The sequence below is a fragment of the Macaca nemestrina genome, chromosome 12 (assembly GCF_043159975.1).
Source record: "Macaca nemestrina isolate mMacNem1 chromosome 12, mMacNem.hap1, whole genome shotgun sequence".
Classification (NCBI taxonomy): Eukaryota; Metazoa; Chordata; class Mammalia; order Primates; family Cercopithecidae; genus Macaca; species Macaca nemestrina.
This window is the reverse complement of record NC_092136.1, coordinates 46,517,527-46,536,286: the sequence shown is the minus strand read 5'-3', so window position 1 is coordinate 46,536,286 and position 18,760 is coordinate 46,517,527. Positions and strand designations below refer to the sequence as shown.

Sequence of the window (18,760 nt, the reverse complement as noted above, 5' to 3'; positions counted from 1 at the left end):
AAAATATGAGTCTGTTTTATATGGCTCTGAGGACGGTTTCAGAAAGGGAATTCTGAAAACATTTCAAGGTAATGCCATTGGAATAACTAATAATCTCCTGAGGAGACTAATTTGAAGATATGATTTCTGATACATTTATTTAAAAATCAACTTTTTAAAAATTGCAGATAGGTAACTAAATTTGCTTATTAAGCACTAATTCAGGTCAGGTTTGGTGGCTTACACCTGTAATCCCAGCACTTTGGGAAGCAGAGGCAAGAGGATCACTTGAGGTCAGGAGTTCAAGACCAGTCTGGGCCACATAGTAAGACCTTGTCTCTACAAAAATAAAAACTGAAAAATTAGCTGGTTATACCAAAGGATTATAAAACATTCTGCTATAAAAACACATGCACATGTATGTTTATTGCAGCACCATTCACAATAGCAAAGACTTGGAACCAACCCAAATGCCCATCAATGATAGACTGGATAAAGAAAATGTGGCACATATTCACCATGGAATACTATGCAGCCATAAAAAAGAATGAGTTTATTTCTTTTGCAGGGACATGGATGAAGCCGGAAACCATCATTCTCAGCAAAGTAACACAGGAACAGAAAACCAAACACTGCGTGTTCTCACTCATAAGTAGGAGTTGAACAGTGAGAATGTATGGACACAGGGAGGGGAACATTACACACTGAGGCCTGTTAGGGGTGGGGGGCAAGGGGAGGGATAGCATTAGGAGGAATACGTAATGTAGATAACAGGTTGATGGGTGCAGCAAACCACCATAGCACATGTATACCTATGTAACAAACCTGCACATTCTGCACATATATCCCAGAACTTAAAGTATAATAAAAAATAAAAAGGAAACAAAATATTAGCTGGGTATGGTGACATGCGCCTGTAGTCTCAGCTACTTAGGAGGCTGAGGCAGGAGGATTGCCTGAGCCCTGGAATTCAAGGCTGCAGTGAGCTATGATCACACTGCTGCACTCTAGCGTGGGCAACAGAGGAAGACCCCCGTCCCAATAAATAAATACATTTTTTTAAAAAGTACTAATTCAGGGAGGTTTCTCTTTAAGGTGTCATTTCTTTAGAGAATGCAATATAATGTGTTTTATTAAAGTTGATTCCTTTCACATGAATCTGTTTCTACTTGGAAATCTGAGTAGCCTATGAGATTAGAAGATTGATTATTATATAAATGAGTAGTCAGAGATATAACTGTGATTAGGGTCACACTGTAGAGTCTTTTAAAAATGTATTTAGAATATATGTAAATAATGTGTACATTTGATATAGTTGTGCTTTTAGGAAACAGAAACTTTGAGCATCCCACATCTTTAGCTGAAGGAGTCCTTCTCTCAAGTAAAACTAAGTCTTTGTTTGGGGGTATTAAAGTGATTTAGTGAGCATCATTTGTGCTAAAGATTTTAACTCCCTCCGCCTGCCTGCTCATCCACCAAATATTTTAGCAAAGTTGTCAACAAGTGTCAAAATTGCTCATCTTAATTGATCATCTACCCATCTGCCCTAGAGGTGATAGTCAACCCAGAAGTCCATAGTAATGGAAAGGAGAAATAAAATGCATTCATAATCCACAGAACAGATAATTGATCTTAGATTTTTGTGGGCTTTTTTTTTTCTTTTTTTCCCCAATATTAACGAATCCTGTATTGGTTTTCTGCTAAGGTGTAAGCTCAGTGTTTGAAATTAGAAACACTCAAATTAGTTTGAATGACAAATCTGAGATAATTGTTTAAGGAAAATTTTTTAGCTTGCCATTTGCTGCTGCTTCTAATGGGTGATCTGAATGTAACATTCGTTGATTCAGCTAATGGGACTATCTTGGCAATCAATCTTCTTACCCTCACCAAATTCTGCAGTCCTGTATTTGTTACCCATTACTGTATAACAAATTGCCACGCATTTAGTGGGTTAAAACAGCACATACTTATTAGCACTATGCTTTAACCAACTGAGCTAGCAGGCCACCATGTAACACCTATTTATTATCTCATAGTTTCTGTTTGTCAGGAATCTAGGCATGGCTTAGCTGGATCCTCTGCTAAGGGTCTCACAGTTGACATCAAGGCTGAGCTTGGGTTCCTCTTTCAAGTTCATTGGTTATTAGCAGAATTCAGTTTCTTGCGGTTGTATGATCAAAGTCTCATTTTCTTACTGGTTGTCGGGACTACTTTCACTCCTGAAGACTGCCCACAGTTCCTTGTCATGTGGCCGTCTCATATCATGGCAGCTTACTTTTTCAAGGCCAGCAGAAGAATCTCTTGCTTCAGTTGGCTAAGATAGAGACTTATATAACATGATCATGGGAGTAATTGTCTCATCACCTTTGCCATATTCCATTGCCTAGAAACAAGTCACAAGTTCTACCTGTGCTCAAGAGGAAGGGATTATATGAGAACTTGATTAATTGGGGGGTTGGGGGATATTCCTAGGGTATGTCCACCACAACTCCAAGAAGTAGAGGCCTGGCAAACTTCTTACCAAGTCAGTAGCAATGGTCCTCTACCCACTACAAGTAACAAGGTCCATCTATGCCTTTTTAGATGACCTTTGTTTTATGAACAAAATATGTAATTTGGGTTTTTGTAATAGTAAGTATCTTTTCTACTGAACAGAATTAAGATAAAGAAAATCTTCCTTAGGATACACTTTTTTTTTCTTTAATTTTTGAGACAGAATCTCACTCTGTCACCCAGGCTGGAATGCAGTGGTGCGATCTCAGCTCGGTGCAACCTTCGCCACCTGGGTTCAAGTCATTCTCAGGATACACTTCTAAAACTCCAAAAAATTTAATTTATTAATATAGATATTGTTGATAGTAGCAAATGCTTCATTATGTAATTGAGTGTGACATTAATTCTCTCATGCATTGTCAAATGACTCTTACTCTTCAGTGCAGGAATCACAGCCATGGCCCCCACCCTCCAGGATTTGGTCGATATGGCATCTGTGCACATGAAAACAAAGAACTTGCCAATGCAAGAGAAGCTCTTCCTCTCATAGAGGACTCTAGTAACTGTGACATTGTCAAAGCTACTCAGTAAGTCTTCCAAATGCTTTGGTTTATCCTCATGTTCTCTTGAATTAATAGTAATGTATGTGTAGTTCATGGCTCTTCATATGTTTACCTCTCTTACTTTGTAATGGTAGTTAACACCAGCACCAAGTATATTTGTCATAGCAACACCACAGTACTTAGTAAAGCATACCTAAGCTGTTTATGTACCAGGACGTTCCATTAGATTGTGGACAGCTTCTTAGCAAAAGCATGTCTTCATCTTTGTAGCTCCAGTGCTTTTGCACAGTTCCTTCTTGTATGAGATACCTAATAAATGTTCCTTGAATGAATGGATGATTTTAAATGACACTAAGCCAAACTCTTTATTCGAAATACAAATCTAAGTCTTTTAAAATATACTACAACCTGAATAGGTCGATGGAATGAAAAATACCGACTTAAACATTCATAGATGTTTTAAACAATCATTTATTTCTTGAGTACTTTCCATGTGCTTGTGCTGGATTAACTAGAAGAAAGACAGTAAGTGGAAATATGTTCTCTGACCACTTGAAACACATAGTATATTGTTTTTCTTGCACTGGATATGGAAGTACATTTTGAAAGTTTCCCCTTAAAATCTCCATATGTGGGTATTTGCATTAAGTCAATTATTCCCAACATTTTCACCTTCATGGATCTTATTGATTATTAACATCTATCACACCTCTTGCCATTGAGCATATTTTGAAGTATTTTGTTCATCAGACTGCATCAAATAGTAATCCATTTTTGTAGTAATCAAACATAAATCTGCCCAGCAGATTGCCCATCAAATATAAATCATGCCAATCTAATCAGCCTGAGGGGAACTAATGTTACCATACTAATTTGATATAATTTCTATCAGAACAAAGATGTTTGGAGATTAATTAGCCTATTTGGCCTTAATATAGGCTAATGTATTGTCTATGTTAATTAAAAAATATATTGACAATTATTTGAGTATTCTAATTACCAATTTATATGAACTTAAAAGACTTGGGAACCACTCTTTTAGGTGAATATTATTTGATATTGTTTATCTTTTATTTATACAATGATGAGTGTATTCTTAAGGTAAATGTTTGCTTTAATTAGGATGGAAACATTTAAATCTTTCCCTGTTGCCCATGAAACTCTTAAGATAAATGTCAGAAATTAGGCTCTTTTTAAAGGGAATCTCAGTAAAAACTCACATTTTATGTCTTTCCTAAAATTTTCTTCAGGTCCTGGACCTTCTCAGGTGGTTGTGAGGAGACCTGTAGGTAGTATTTGGGAAGGGCATAGAGAGCTAGGGTGTGTGTGTGTGTGTGTTTGTGTGTGTGTGTGTTTTCTAAACCAGCAAAATCTTTATGAATGTATATTCTTATTATGTTTCTCAAATAAAGGGAGTATTTCTTTTCCAGTAAAATGTTAAAGTTGACATTTAAAAGATGGAGAGTGGGCCGGGTGCTGTGACTCACACCTGTAATCCCAGCCCTTTGGGAGGCCGAGGTGGGTGGATCACAAGGTCAGGAGATCGAGCCCATCCTGACTAACATGGTGAAACCCTATCTCTACTAAAAGTACAAAAAATTAGCTGGGCGTGGTGGCAGACGCCTGTAGTCCCAGCTGCTCGGGAAGCTGAGGCAGGAGAATGGCATGAACCCGGGAGGCGGAGGTTGCAGTGAGCTGAGATCAAGCCACTGCACTCCAGCCTGGGCGACAGAGCGAGACTCCATCTCAAAAAAAAAAAAAAGATGGAGAGTGTAAATGTATGTGTGTCATTCTAAAATTTACTCTTTTAAAAATGCCAAAAAGACACACACACACACAAACACACACACATGCATAGTTTGGTAAAGCAGAAATTGTTCTAATTTACAGTGTGAGAAACAGACAATTCTGCTATTTGGTTTGATTTTTTATCCTTGCGAGCTTATTGAAACTTTCAGGTACTTTTAAATAGAAATAAGTTTTAAAGAAAGTGCTAAAGGATCGGTTGGGACTTCATAGAAATATTGCTAATAAGCCAGGTGTGGTAGCTCACGCCTGTAATCCCAGCACTTTGGGAAGCCGAGGTGGGCAGATTACCTGAGGTCAGGAGTTCGAGACCAGCCTCACTAATATGGTGAAACCTCATTTCTACTAAAAATACAAAAATTAGCCTCGTGTCATGGCACACGCCTATAATCCCAGCTACCCGGGAGGATGAGGCAAGCGAATCGCTTCAACCCAGGAGACAGAGGTTGCAGTGAGCTGAGATCGTGCCACTGCACTCCAGCCTGGGCAAAAGCAAGACTCCATTTCAAAAAGAAAAAAAAAAAGAAATATTGCTAATAAATGATTTATCTCTTTATTCTCTATGAAATACCTCTTTTTAATGCTATAATAATTTGTCTACGAAATACCTCTTTTCAATGCTATACTATTTAACTGATTAACTAATAGTTAAATATCTTCCAAGCCCGTCATTCCTTTTCTATTCCTTTTGCTTCTCTCTTACTTTAGGCTCTCATTGTCTCTCACCCATACTTATTGCAATAACCTCTAAACTGGTATTTCACTCTCTGTCCTTACCCTGCTCTAAGCAGCTTCCATATTGCCTCCAATGCGATCTTTCTTAAAACTCAAAGTCTGAGTGCTTTCTTCTTTAAAACCCTTTATTGGTTTCCCATTGAACTGTAGATAAAGTCTAAACTTCATAGTGTAGCACAGAAGGCCCATGTGGTCTTTGCCTATTGCTTCTAACCTCATGTCTCACCATTCCCTCTCATGCTTTATGCTTTAGCAATGTTACACTGCTTTTATTTCTCTGAACATCCATGTAGTTTCACATTTCTGATTTTTGTACATGCTTCTTCCTCTGCCTGAAATGCCTTTTGTCAGCCTATAAAATATAGCTTAGTTTCATCTCCTTCAGGAAGGGCTAATCATTTGTTCCTCTGCTATACCTATATTCTTTCCATATTTTGTTGTTGAATTTATCCCATTCCAAGTTTACTTTTAGTCTGTATCCTTTGTTGTGAGATTATTGCATAGGCTTGGTTTGATTCAGCGGTAAGATTATTGTCAGGAATCGGCAGGAGGTGTTTCTGACACACAGTGGAGATCAGATGAAACTTATTGAAGGGAGGCAATGTAAGTTTAAAGTTTACTTATGGAAATCAAGTTCAACTCCAAAAAGATTAATCTGATCAGTAAGTAAACCAGGTTTTCTTTTGCTGTTTGGCTTTATACTGTGTCCTCTCTGTGCATGTCTTTGTTAATTATTATATTTCTCTATTGACTGAAAGGCAGTTTGGATAATGAAAAGATACAGTAAAATGAAGAAATTTTGATATTTGAAATGATTTTAATGGTATCAATTATGCTTTTTTTTCTTATTTGAGATACGGGATTTTTGAACGATGTAAAGAGTTGGTAGAAGCAGGATATGATGTCAGGCAACCAGATAAAGAAAATGTGTCACTTCTTCATTGGGCTGCTATTAACAACAGACTGGATCTTGTAAAGTAAGATGGGATATATATGTGTTAATTGTGAATTTATAATTTTAGACCTCTCCTTCATTTATCTTTTTCTTTAAGTACGAGTATTGAATCATGTGTAATCCTCGTGTGAAAGAACACCTGAAACTTTTCCTGCCACACATGTTGGTTATTATAAAGTTGAAAAGGACCTTAGAGACCATGCCTGGTTGATCCAAAAAGGAAAATTAGAGATAAAGCCAAGGGGGCCAATCATAAAGTTTAGGAAGTAAAAGTGAATACTTTTTTAAAAAGGAAAAGCATAATAAACTTTTTCAGAATAGAATGGGAAGTCTCATCTAGTTTAGAAGAAACATTGAAATATTTTACATGTTAACACCACGAAGAATAGATAGGTAGGAAATATAACCTTTTTTAAAAAACTAAATATGGAATATACTTTTAAGTGGGCATGTATTGGATTGTATAAAATATTTCCCCTTCATAAAGCAGTAATGCCTACCCATTGTTTCTTTCAAACAGCTTAACATGTAAAATGTACATTTGTATGTGAATGTGTGTATATTTTGTGTTTTAGGATTAGATATTTAAAATCTTTAAAGTTTAAGAAATTTATTAAGGTTTAAAATGTTCTAACACACATGAATACTCACAGGCAAACTCCTCTTCTGTGGAAATAAACTGGCGTGGTATTTAGATAATACGATGTATGAAGCTCAACTTTGAAGTAATGAGACTAATTCGTATAAACCGTAGAAGAAAATCAGTCTCATTACTTTATGTGTCCACCTTATACAGTGCCTCTCATCTCTGTCTCCCAAATGCAGGGCAAAACACTCAAAATGTCTAACTTTTCCAAAAGGATTTTAAATTAATTCTTTACTACTTACTTTTAAAATTCAGTCCCACATAGTAATTCTACTTTTAACCTGTTGAAGGTGACATAATTTTACCTTTCTCCTTCCAGTCAAGTAAGAATATCTCCCTGATCCTAAACCTTTTGAATATAAACAATTTCAAGAGTGCTGCAGTAGTTAGACTATGCAGAGAGTAGTTATGATGTGTTTGGTATGTAAGTTATAATGGAATGCCAATTACAGCAGGACTAATTACTTACATCCTAAGAATGTTTCATCAGGGATTTGTCTGATTCTGCCATGTGAACCTTTCGTATTTCTATAGATCTGGGTGTTTTAGGGATATTACTATCATAATTTGTTCTCCAACATATTTTTACTATGAAAAAATTAGTATTTTCTTTTTCAATATGAAGCTTAAGTTTCAAATCTTATTTTCATTTGTGTCTGCTTTTAACAGGTTTTATATTTCAAAAGGTGCTGTTGTAGATCAGTTGGGTGGAGATTTAAATTCAACTCCTCTTCACTGGGCCATCCGGTAAGGTTTCTTTGAATGCTGAAATTAAATAGCTACATGTAACTAGTGGTCACCATATCGAAAATCAGTTATAGACAATTTGAAAGACTGTCTTTTCTTTTTTTTTGCTCCCTTTATTTAAAAATAAATTACAGTTTTAAAGGTTTTGCAGAAAGAATGTTTTTGATATTTAATTTAGAGCTCCATTATAATTATCCAACTCAAATATGTATATTATAGTTTATTTTTTGTAATTAGAATAAATAATTTTCATACTTGATAACATAAATAAAAGTAGTAGTTCAGTGAACTGCAGACTCAATCAGTTCAGGCTTATGACAGATGTCTATTCAGAAACCTACGATTTTATTTCACAGTCAGTTTCCTCTGAAATGTAAAGTATTTCTCTATGTCTCAGGGCCAAATGAGTCACCTCTTTTAAAAGTTGTTGCAGGATTAACAAGAAATTTCGAGTAGGTCAACTTAGAACATTTATGTTGTGTGGTCACTCTCCTTTTTTCTCTGTTGTATATTGGTCATCTGAAACTGAAGTTAATAAGTCTTGAATACTTACCAGTTTCTTTTTTTAATTTAAACTCCACTCTCGGTGGTTGGTGGGGTTGACAGGAATCTGAAACTGAAGTGAAAAATTGTTCATGTAAGTCAAGGAGTTGAATCTTTTCTCCATAGCCAAGAGTTTTGAAGCTCTAGGGTTAATTCATGCCCCTTAAGCTACTGAGGTACAGTACTTTACATGAAAAATGAACCAGAGTCAAGCTTAAGAAAAGCATATGAATATATAGTTCTTAATATTATCACAGTAAACCCACAGTTTATGAATATTATATTTCTGCATATCTGGCTTATGATTTTTTGATTTTTAAAATGACAGGGATGTCTAAGTGGTCTTAGAATCTTCATCGTTAGCATGTCATAAAAAATTATTATTTACATTTGGTAATATAAGGTTTAAGGTAGATTGGGAAGTTATCAAGTTTACCACTTGCACTCAAGAATGATTATCCAGGCTGGGCACAGTAGCTCACGCCTGTAATCCCAGCAGTTCGGGAGGCTGAGGCAGGCAGATCATGAGGTCAGGAGATCAAGACAATCCTGGCTCACATGGTGAAACCCCATCTCTACTAAAAATACAAAAAATTAGCCAGCGTGGTGGCATGCGCCTGTAGTCCCAGCTACTTGGGAAGTTGAGGCAGGAGAACCGTTTGGACCTGGGCGGCAGATGTTGCAGTGAGCCGAGATCTTGCCACTGCACTCCAGCCTGGGTGACAGAGCTAGACTCCGTCTCAAAAAAAAAAAAAAAAAAACCCAAGAATGATTATTCATATAGTTCTAAGTTTGCAGCATCTAATCTAAGTAAAAAACGTTTGGACAATCACCATTGTTTCAAAAATCTTACTGTCTTACTGTTAGGAAGTATTTTTTATATGTAACCAAAATCCCTCATGTCTTAGGAATATCAGCTTCTCCCTGACTTTTTGCTTTTTCTGCATGCTACAGAATGGCTTTTTGTGTTCTATTTGCAGACAAGGACATTTACCTATGGTCATATTATTACTCCAGCATGGTGCAGACCCCACTCTCATTGATGGAGAGGGATTCAGCAGCATCCACCTGGCAGTATTGTTTCAACACATGCCTATTATAGCATATCTCATCTCAAAGAGACAGGTATATTCTCAAATGTGTCTTACACTCCAGCTTTTATCATCTGAAAAGGTTGAGGAAATTAGTAGTAGTAGTCTCTTCTCATTTTTAAGGTGGAGGTTAATGGATATCCAGATATTCAGATATTAGCCTGGGTACATTTAGCTATTGAATACTGCTTTCCAGCTTCGTGGGAGGGAAAAGGACAGGTCATTTAGCTCAGTAACGTATAATAGATGTTTCTGAAACTTGTAAGCTGGTAATAGTTTTTCTTACGAACCCAGTAATTTGCAGAGTTTTTCAAAAACATGACTTCAAAGCCTGTATTTTTCTTCTAGTTGAATATAAAAATGGTAGTCAAATCACTAAATTAACCCATCATTTGCTTTCATTATTTGAGCCCAAATGGGAGGCCAATTTGAATGCATGTTTCTTATTGTTTTCTAAAGTAATTCCATGAAAATTGACTTGCCTTGAGAGGCACAGGTTAAATTATAGGTTATTGTCAGTTTAAATGTCAATTATACTTGCCTGGAATATGTTTTCCGGTAGCAAAGTAGTTTATGTATTAGCAGACTTTCCTGTAAAAGGCATGAAAACGTGTTTGCACAAATGCTGTTAGAATGGTTGTACTCCCTTTAAATAAGCACTTTCTCTCAGACTTAGCTGATTGAAGTAGAATTATAACCTCCTAGGTTTCATTGTTGGAAAAATATAAATATATGAAGAAGAGTCCTGTCTGCTTCTCTTTGGGCCCCTTCCCAAGTCCTAGTCCTCCAAGGCCCATAAGAATCTTCAGAAGCTGAAACTCTTTTTCTTTGGCTTAGCTGAAACCATTGTTGTATACCTTAAACCTAGACTTGTCTTATTAAAAGGATTATATCCTCATGGAAATATGATTTCCTTTTTTTTTTTTTTTCTGTATTCCAGAAAACAGAAAGGAAATTTTCACTGTTTAAAACTTAGTATGTTAAGTCCAGAAAGAAAAGTTTGCCTCAGAAGATAGGGAGTTCACTATTTACTGGAATTGTTTGAGTAGATACTGAATGACTTTGTATAAGAATTGATAATGTGAATTAATGTGTCAACTAAGGTCTCAACTAGGTGACTTTTAAGGCCTCTACCATCTCTTGTATTTAATGGTAGCTATGAATATTTTACTCTTTCCCTTAGCTGTCTGTGTTCACATCAAGTAACACTTTACATTATATATTCAGATTTTCTTTTTAAAAATATTTTGTAGAAATCCATGGATTTTTACCCTATGGAAGTAGAGCAGAGCATTCTTTTTATCAAATGATATTTGAACCCTTCATGTAGAAATAATGGTGGTACTGAATGTATTAAAGAGATATTTCTATTACGAGAACAAATAGACTTTTGAATGTATTTACAGTTATGCTAATTGTCTTCTTTTTGAATAGAGTGTGAATATGACAGATGTAAATGGCCAGACACCTCTCATGTTATCAGCTCACAAAGTAATTGGGTGAGTTTAATTTAATCACCTCAATCTGATTCTGGTTCCAACTATTTCTTTTCTGTGTGTGTAATTTTGAGTATCTCTGTCTATGTGAGATGATAGTACATTGAAGAAAATAGTATTTTCCACACTGAGACTGTGATAATCGACTTTTAAGATAGTTAGAAAAGCAGCATTGAAATACATTTTCTCTTTTCTGATAGCTTTGGCAAAAAGTTTGAAAGCTACTAATAAGAAAAAAATTTCCTTACCTAACAAGTAGATATACCTTGACATATACTTGTTAACATGACTTGTATTTCTTCCTTTGCCTTTAAGAAAAATGGCTATAATTTTAAATGTTCTCGTAATTTAAAATCTGATAAGTCTGCTTTCTGGAAAATATTAAATTTTGAGATTCTCTGACATCAGTCTTGTCTGCTTTGAAAATATAACTGAAAAGAGTCTTTTTGTGTGTTCAGATTAAGCACTTACATATTTAAGTTTTTCTGTGTATTTATTTCTATAAACACATGATTAATGACACTGTATAATTCGACTTCTGGTATTTAAGCAAATACTTGTGACAGTTCTCACTTTAGCAGTTTGTTTCTATGTTGTATTGAATCTCTGATTTTGCTTGTACTTAGGACTTCTCTTCTAGGAACCATGTTAGTTCTAATGCTATTTCCTTTTTGTTCATGGTAGGATTGGAGGTAGAATTTTATTAAAAAGCATTTTGTCTTTGCTGGTAAATCTGAAGTCAGGTATAATCTCTATAAAGATGTTGATGGAATAAATAAAGTAGAATATTGTTTTATTAAAATAATCTCTTCAGTGGTCATGAAGGAAGGAAAGGTATTGGTAAAGTAAAAATATTTTACTGAATTCTGTCTTTTAGTCCATAACTTTCTAAGATTCACAAATATTATAGGACATAATTTATACCTGCTTTATTTAACAGTTGATTTGATAGTATGAAGTTAGCTCCTCAACTAAAACATACATTTAGTCTTTAATTGAATAAATAGCATAGCATTTAATATTGGCTAAAGTTAAATCTATTAATTCAGAGACAAGTGTTAGCAAATAGAACAATATGAAAGGAAAAGTTTGAAAAACAGAAGCAGTTATTTCACTGCATTGTTAAAATTGTCTATATAGCATGTCATTTAATAGATGTCTTTTTTTTTTTTTGGAATCTCCTATTAGTACCTAGAATATAAGTCAGTACAAAGAAGTTTCTCAGTTCTGAATACTTAACTGAATGGTTAATTGATGGCATTATCTTAAAGGATCATAATTTGCATTTACTCCTTAAGTCATCATCTCTGTTAATGCCTCTTGGTATTTTATTATTTTGAGACAGGCCAGAACCAACTGGATTTCTTTTAAAGTTTAATCCTTCTCTCAATGTGGTTGATAAAATACACCAAAACACTCCACTTCACTGGGCAGTTGCAGCAGGAAATGTTAATGCAGTTGATAAGCTTTTGGAAGCTGGTTCTAGCCTGGATATCCAGAATGTTAAGGTATGGCCAGGTATTTATCTCCCTTAGTTTATTATATCTTGAGTTAGAAGACTGATACATTCACATAAAGATGAGCTATATATTTGTTTTCAGTTACCCCAAGATAGATATAAATGATAATAGCTGGCTATCCTTGGAATAGTGTGTTGAGTCTATGATTCTGGTAAGTTTAAAAAAAGTTTAGCACTCATAATATATTAAAAATATTTTTAAACTTTTTACCCCACTCTTTTTTAAGGGAGAAACACCTCTTGATATGGCTCTACAAAACAAAAATCAGCTCATTATTCATATGCTGAAAACGGAAGCCAAAATGAGAACCAACCAAAAGTTCAGACTTTGGAGGTGGCTGCAGAAATGCGAGGTATTTTCATTTGGGGTCTTTTCTGTGGGATAGATGACTTTTTTGTTCATTTGCTTTTGTTTATTTAGGCATCAGAAGAAACCAGAGAGTTGGCTTTTTGCTGCATTATATCTGCTGACTATATCTTTGCCCTGCATCCTGTTGCCCAAAGTTGGAAATTTGGCACTTTCATTGGCTGTTTATTGTTGGTCCTCAACTAGATGCTCTAAAACTGCATGTTACCTTATGAATAGTATTACGTACTTCCACATTTATTTAATGAGTGTATTGAAATGCAAAAGGTTTTGATTTTTAGAGACACAATGGGAAAAACACCATGTTGCAAAGAGTTTTATAGAAGCTTGTAGGAACAGCTTATTCCTTACTAAATTTTTATTTCTCAAAAAGAAAATAATAACAGTTACAATGTTGCCTTAGAATCATGAGGACTTTAAAAATGATAGTGTTGCAAACTTTAGGCATATGATGTCACTTCATAAAAGAAAACACTGGAATTTTGAGAGATTAAACCCAAATTTTATTCATTTTTTTAGCTTAGCAGTTCTGAGTGGTGTTCCTCTAAACTTTAAAATGAACTGAATAATGGAAAATGTTAGAAACTTCAGCTTATTCTCATGAATAACAAAATCTAAGTCATAGAAGTAAATACTATTTAAATTGTTAAAATGGGATATTGGATTGATTCCACTGTCTCTAGTGTTTTCAAATATGATACCATCATCTTATTAATAATAATTAGTAATTATACTTGCATAGTGATTCTAAATTAGGAGATACCATATTCTTATGTAGAGGATCATCATGAATGCTATACTGCTTTTGCATTAGGCATGTGGAGTGGGGAGAGGAAGAAATATTGGTTACTCCTCAGTATCCTTTGCCAGCTCCTCCACTTCTTCCCCATCTCTTGTTGGTAGGGTGCCCCAGGATTTTGTTATTGAACTTTTTGCTATTTATTCATTCCCTAAATGTCATCTATATGTTGATAACTCCCATATTTGTCTCTCTAGTCTAGACCTTTCCATACTCATATATCAAATTACCTACTTGATTCATCCACTTTGATGTCTAATAGGCATCTTCTGATACCCTCCCCACCCTTCCCCTGACTAAACCAAGCCTTCCCCATCTCAGTAGCTGGTAACTCCGGCATTCCTCTGTCTTCACCTTTTTTTTTTTTTTGTCATACCACATATGCAGTCCATTAGAAAGATGTGTTGACCAGTTCAGCCTTCAGTTTATATCCAGAATCTGATCCCTTCTTACCACTCTACCAGTGCCATGTTGGTTCAGCAGATGAATCTAAAATGTGAGTCAAGTCATGTCACTTATCAGCTCACATTCCTATGATGTCTCCTCATTTCTCCCAGAGTAAAAGCAAAGTCTTTATGATGGCCTCTAAGGCCCTTTGTCATCCAGGTTTTTATATACTATAAAATTGACTTAGCATATTTATCTGTCTATCTTCCCCAGCTAGAATTTAAGTGAGAAAAAGATCTTAAATTCATTGATGTGTCCCAAGTGCCTAGAATAGTACCTTGTATATAATATGCCCTCAAGTATTTGTTGAATGAATAGTGCAGCTTGTCTGTAAGAGTGTTATATCTAGGATTTAGAATTTTGAGATCCATATTTAATTCTTATCTCTGTTCTGAGATTATGTTGCTAGGAGATTCTAAATTTACATTAAAAAAAATCTAAACTAGCCCATTTTGTGTCATCATGCCAATTGGAATTGGAAACATTTTGAAGATTTAATGTCATTTGAAATTATCCACTCCTAGATATGACTTAGAGAAGTGAAAATGGAAGAAGAAAGAAGGAAGCCCTGCTTGCTTTCAAGGTTCTCATATCTTGTCATTAAAGACTGCATTGCACAAACACGAGGCCCAGCTTCAATTCAGTCAGACTGTTGTTTCATAGAAGGTTCATTCTTTTAACTTTGCCAAAATAAACCTGAATTAGTTGCATCACGAGGACATATTTTAATCTTTGATCTCCATGTGACATTTGACACTGAGAACATCCCCCTTCTCGAAACTCCCTTCCCTGGATTCCCTGAAACCTTTCTTTCTGCCGATTCTGATCCTGCCTTTCTGGTCGGTTGTTCTTGGTTATTTTTGGCGACTTTGCTTTTTTCCCTTTAAGTGTTTGTTTTGGCTAAGATTCTGCCCCCTTTCTACCTGCACACAGTCTTTGGGATGTTATTCACTCATGGCTTTACCACCTATGTACTGATAAATTTCAAGTCTTCCAGAATGCTAAACCTACTTTTGACTGCCTGCTGGATGTCTCCTAGATGTCCATAGGCATTTAAAATTCTACATTCTCCAAACATAGCTCATCTTTTCTGCAGACCTATTGCATCTGACCTTCTCCATTAGGGATGGCATGATGCAGTGCCCAGGTTGGAGTTCTTATAGTTCCCTCATTGAGTCTTGTGTATTAATTTCTATGTAGTCCCTTGAACTTGCTTTATGCTTTCCAATATAGAATACTGTTTGCAAGAAGTTATTTTGAAAAATCTTAGCTTTCATTAACAGTTTTCTAAAAGACCACCATTTCTTCTAGAGAAGAAAAGCAAAACAAAATATGTTTAAGCAACATTTTATAAAATGTAGGGCTTTTAAAAGATTGTTTCCCACTTTGGGAGGCTGAGGCGGTGGATCGCCTGAGGTCAGAAGTTCAAGACCAGCCTGGTCAACATGGTGAAACCCCGTCTCTAATAAATATACAAAAATTAGCCAGGCATGGTGATGGGTTCCTGTAATCCCAGATACTCGGGAGGCTGAGGCAGGAGAATTGCTTGAACCGGGGAGTTGCAGTGAGCCATGATCACACCATTACGCTCCAGCCTGGGCAACAAGAGTAAAACTTCATCTTAGGAAAAAAAAAAAAAAAAGATTGTTTCCAAGATGTACAATCTCTCAAACCTCAGATTTATCAATCAGCAATTTTGGAGGAGAATTTTGTGTTAGTTCTGTTGTTGTATTAATTGTTATTCTATACTTTGGAAGTAGTTCTCATATTACACTATTATTAGATACTTAAGAGGTGAAATCCATAAAGTTCTAAAATTCTGAATCTTTTAATAGCTCTTCCTGCTGCTGATGCTTTCTGTGATTACCATGTGGGCTGTTGGATACATATTGGACTTCAATTCAGATTCTTGGCTTTTAAAAGGATGTCTTCTAGTAACATTGTTTTTTCTGACATCTTTGTTTCCAAGGTGTGTATGTTAATTTTTGCAAGGCTGGTTATTGTGTTTCTGATTTTATTTCTTATTTCTGTTGTTGGTTAGCTGGAGTCATAAATTTTTATCATGCTGTAAATATTATTCACCATATAACAGCATCCTGAGGGTGGACGGGAAGAAAGAGCTTTGGTAGCATATGATTTGGCTGAAAGCAAATTGCTCAACCCAGTAACTTGGTTGACTTGACAGTTGGTGGAAAATAAATATCCTGGGTCACATTTTAATTGTTATTTTTGGTGAATGATGGGGAGATGTTTGTAATCATTTCATAATTATTCAAGATTTTGTAATCGTCTTGAAGCATTTTTGCTCATTTTTCAGAAATTTTGTTTCCTTTTTCTAAATTCATTTTAAGCTAGTTATTTTTGCTGTCAGTCATTTTTAGTTGAATTAAATTTTGGGAGGTTATAAAATGGTAAATACGGTATGGTTTTATTTTTAGGACAATATTTATATATGATTATATATAGTTAATGGTTAAGAGTCAGACTGCTTGAATTCAAGTCAAACTTTACCACATGACAGTCTGACGTTGAACAAGTTGCTATAAAATGAGGGTTAACTGTCGTGATAATGCCTGCCTCATGGTTAACACATATAAATGCATAGAGCTATAGCTGACACATAGTACTCAATAATCATATCACCCCCCCATCTCTTCTTCTCTCTTTCCTTTCTCAATAAAATGGCATCCAGTTCCTCAAATGAATATGGGTGTCATGCTTGGATTACTGTCATCCTCTCCTCACCTCCCATGTCCAACCCATTATCACGTGTTCCCTGCCTGCCTCTCTCCATCTCCACAACTCGCATCCTAGACCAAGTCTCCTCACAGGTCTCCTGACTTCTTATCCCCCTAGAGTTTACCCCCACTTAGCAATCAAGGGAGTCTTTTAAAAAGCAGGTAAGTTCTTTCTTTTCTCCCTGCTTAACGCCCTCTAGTAACTTTTTCTTGTACTCAGAACAAAATCCACACTCCTTGCCTATGGGATATTATGTGATTTATTCCCTCCCCAGCAACTTCCTCTCTTCCCCTTCTCCTCACTGCACTGTACATTCTTTCTCACACATCAGCCTCATTCCCACCTGGGGCCTTGGCCCTTGCTTGGGTCTTTGTCTGAAGTATTCTGACACCTTATCTTTTCATAGCTGGATATGTCATTCAGGCCTCTCAGTTCAGCTGTCACCTGCTTAGTGAGGCCGTTCCCGACTGACGCTGCTGCATCCCTGTTTTATTTTCTTCTAGCACTTAATCACTTCCCTGCAATGTAAAGCCCATAAAAGCAGGAAACTTGTCTCTGCTGTTAAGCATTTTCATTCACTGAATGAAAGAAAAATGTAATGATGTTGATCCATAGAAAAGGATCTGAAAGGAAATATAGGGTTGCTCTTTGCATGTTATGATTATGAGTATTCCTCTGTCTTTCTGTTGATTGCCAACATTCTCTGGCATAAGCATGTCCTGCTTTTGTCATAAGAGCAAATGAAGTATTAGAGGAATCTTACTACTGTATCACCCAAGAGCGGGACAATAGTCTGGAAATGAATTAGAATATAAATGTAATGTGAAAACTCAAATTTCTGAAACATAGCAAAATGCCTAAAATTGTCTGCTATTCAGATAACTTGTAACTTAGAGATATTTATTCACTTTCCACTAATTGGATTAACTCATGCTCTAAATAAATTTTAAGCCAAATCACCAACGATCAGAGTCATCACTCCTTTTTCAGAGAGGAAGCAAGGGCTGGTAATATCTACTCGCCTAGGATAGGAACATTTGAGATTGTGTTTGGTTATTTGTTTATTGTAGTTGAAGCCTACATTATAAAAATGGGCACAATTCAAATGTGAGTCAAATGTATATGACAACTTTATTCATACATCCTTTATCTCTCATATTCCTCTATAGGGTCCCAATTTCATAGAGGAAAGCAACTGTAAACTATTATTATTATAGGGCAGTTGCTTATTGATCCAGGCTGTTAACCTGACACCTGTCAGGAATGGACACACAGTGGTAGAGACTCTTGTAAATTAATAGTTCATTGTATTATGTAATTGGTCAAATACGTTTTTTGCTGTAAGATCTCCGACAGACCACACCCTGGAGGTTGCAAGGGCTTAATTTGGCCTATTTTGGCAGCATGTTGAGCATCTAAAGTTTGGACTCTTTAGTTCTTCTCAAATATGAACTTATCATAATTCTGGTTATGATCCTGGTAGCTAATTTTTTTTAACCCTTCATACCTATTGTTAACCATTGTTTTTTCCTGGAATAAATTTTAAAATATATTCAGGTAAACTATATTCATGCATAAGATGTCTGTAGTGAGTACTTAGTGTAAAAGACATTTTCTTTTGAAACTGCAGTATTTTGGGTAAATTATATGTGGACCTCAAGTTGCCTGTGACCCAAGTGAGATTGTTAATATTCTGAATGCCAGTATCATTTTTAGCCTTTGTGTATCTTTTTATATGAAGTGTCTACTTCTTAAGCTGATTATAGGATGAATGTGCTTAAGATTGTGTGCATCTGTATGCTTCACAAATATCATTCTAGTCTCTGGAAGAAAGC

The 18,760-nt window shown here is 35.6% G+C and overlaps 1 protein-coding gene across 2 annotated transcripts in view; it reads left to right on the top strand.

Annotated features, from left to right (window-relative positions):
- LOC105486997 (zinc finger DHHC-type palmitoyltransferase 13) overlaps nucleotides 1-18,760 on the top strand; it is a 53,215-nt gene that overhangs the window by 16,017 nt on the left and 18,438 nt on the right. The window contains exons 2-9 of one of the 2 annotated variants that reach the window (XM_071074976.1): nucleotides 2,914-3,059; nucleotides 6,431-6,553; nucleotides 7,847-7,924; nucleotides 9,448-9,592; nucleotides 10,993-11,057; nucleotides 12,400-12,562; nucleotides 12,801-12,926; nucleotides 16,022-16,155. In XM_071074976.1, coding sequence (XP_070931077.1) covers nucleotides 2,914-3,059; nucleotides 6,431-6,553; nucleotides 7,847-7,924; nucleotides 9,448-9,592; nucleotides 10,993-11,057; nucleotides 12,400-12,562; nucleotides 12,801-12,926; nucleotides 16,022-16,155 — 980 coding nt within the window. The remainder of the gene's footprint in view (nucleotides 1-2,913; nucleotides 3,060-6,430; nucleotides 6,554-7,846; nucleotides 7,925-9,447; nucleotides 9,593-10,992; nucleotides 11,058-12,399; nucleotides 12,563-12,800; nucleotides 12,927-16,021; nucleotides 16,156-18,760) is intronic. The other variant, XM_071074977.1, reaches the window with a different exon arrangement.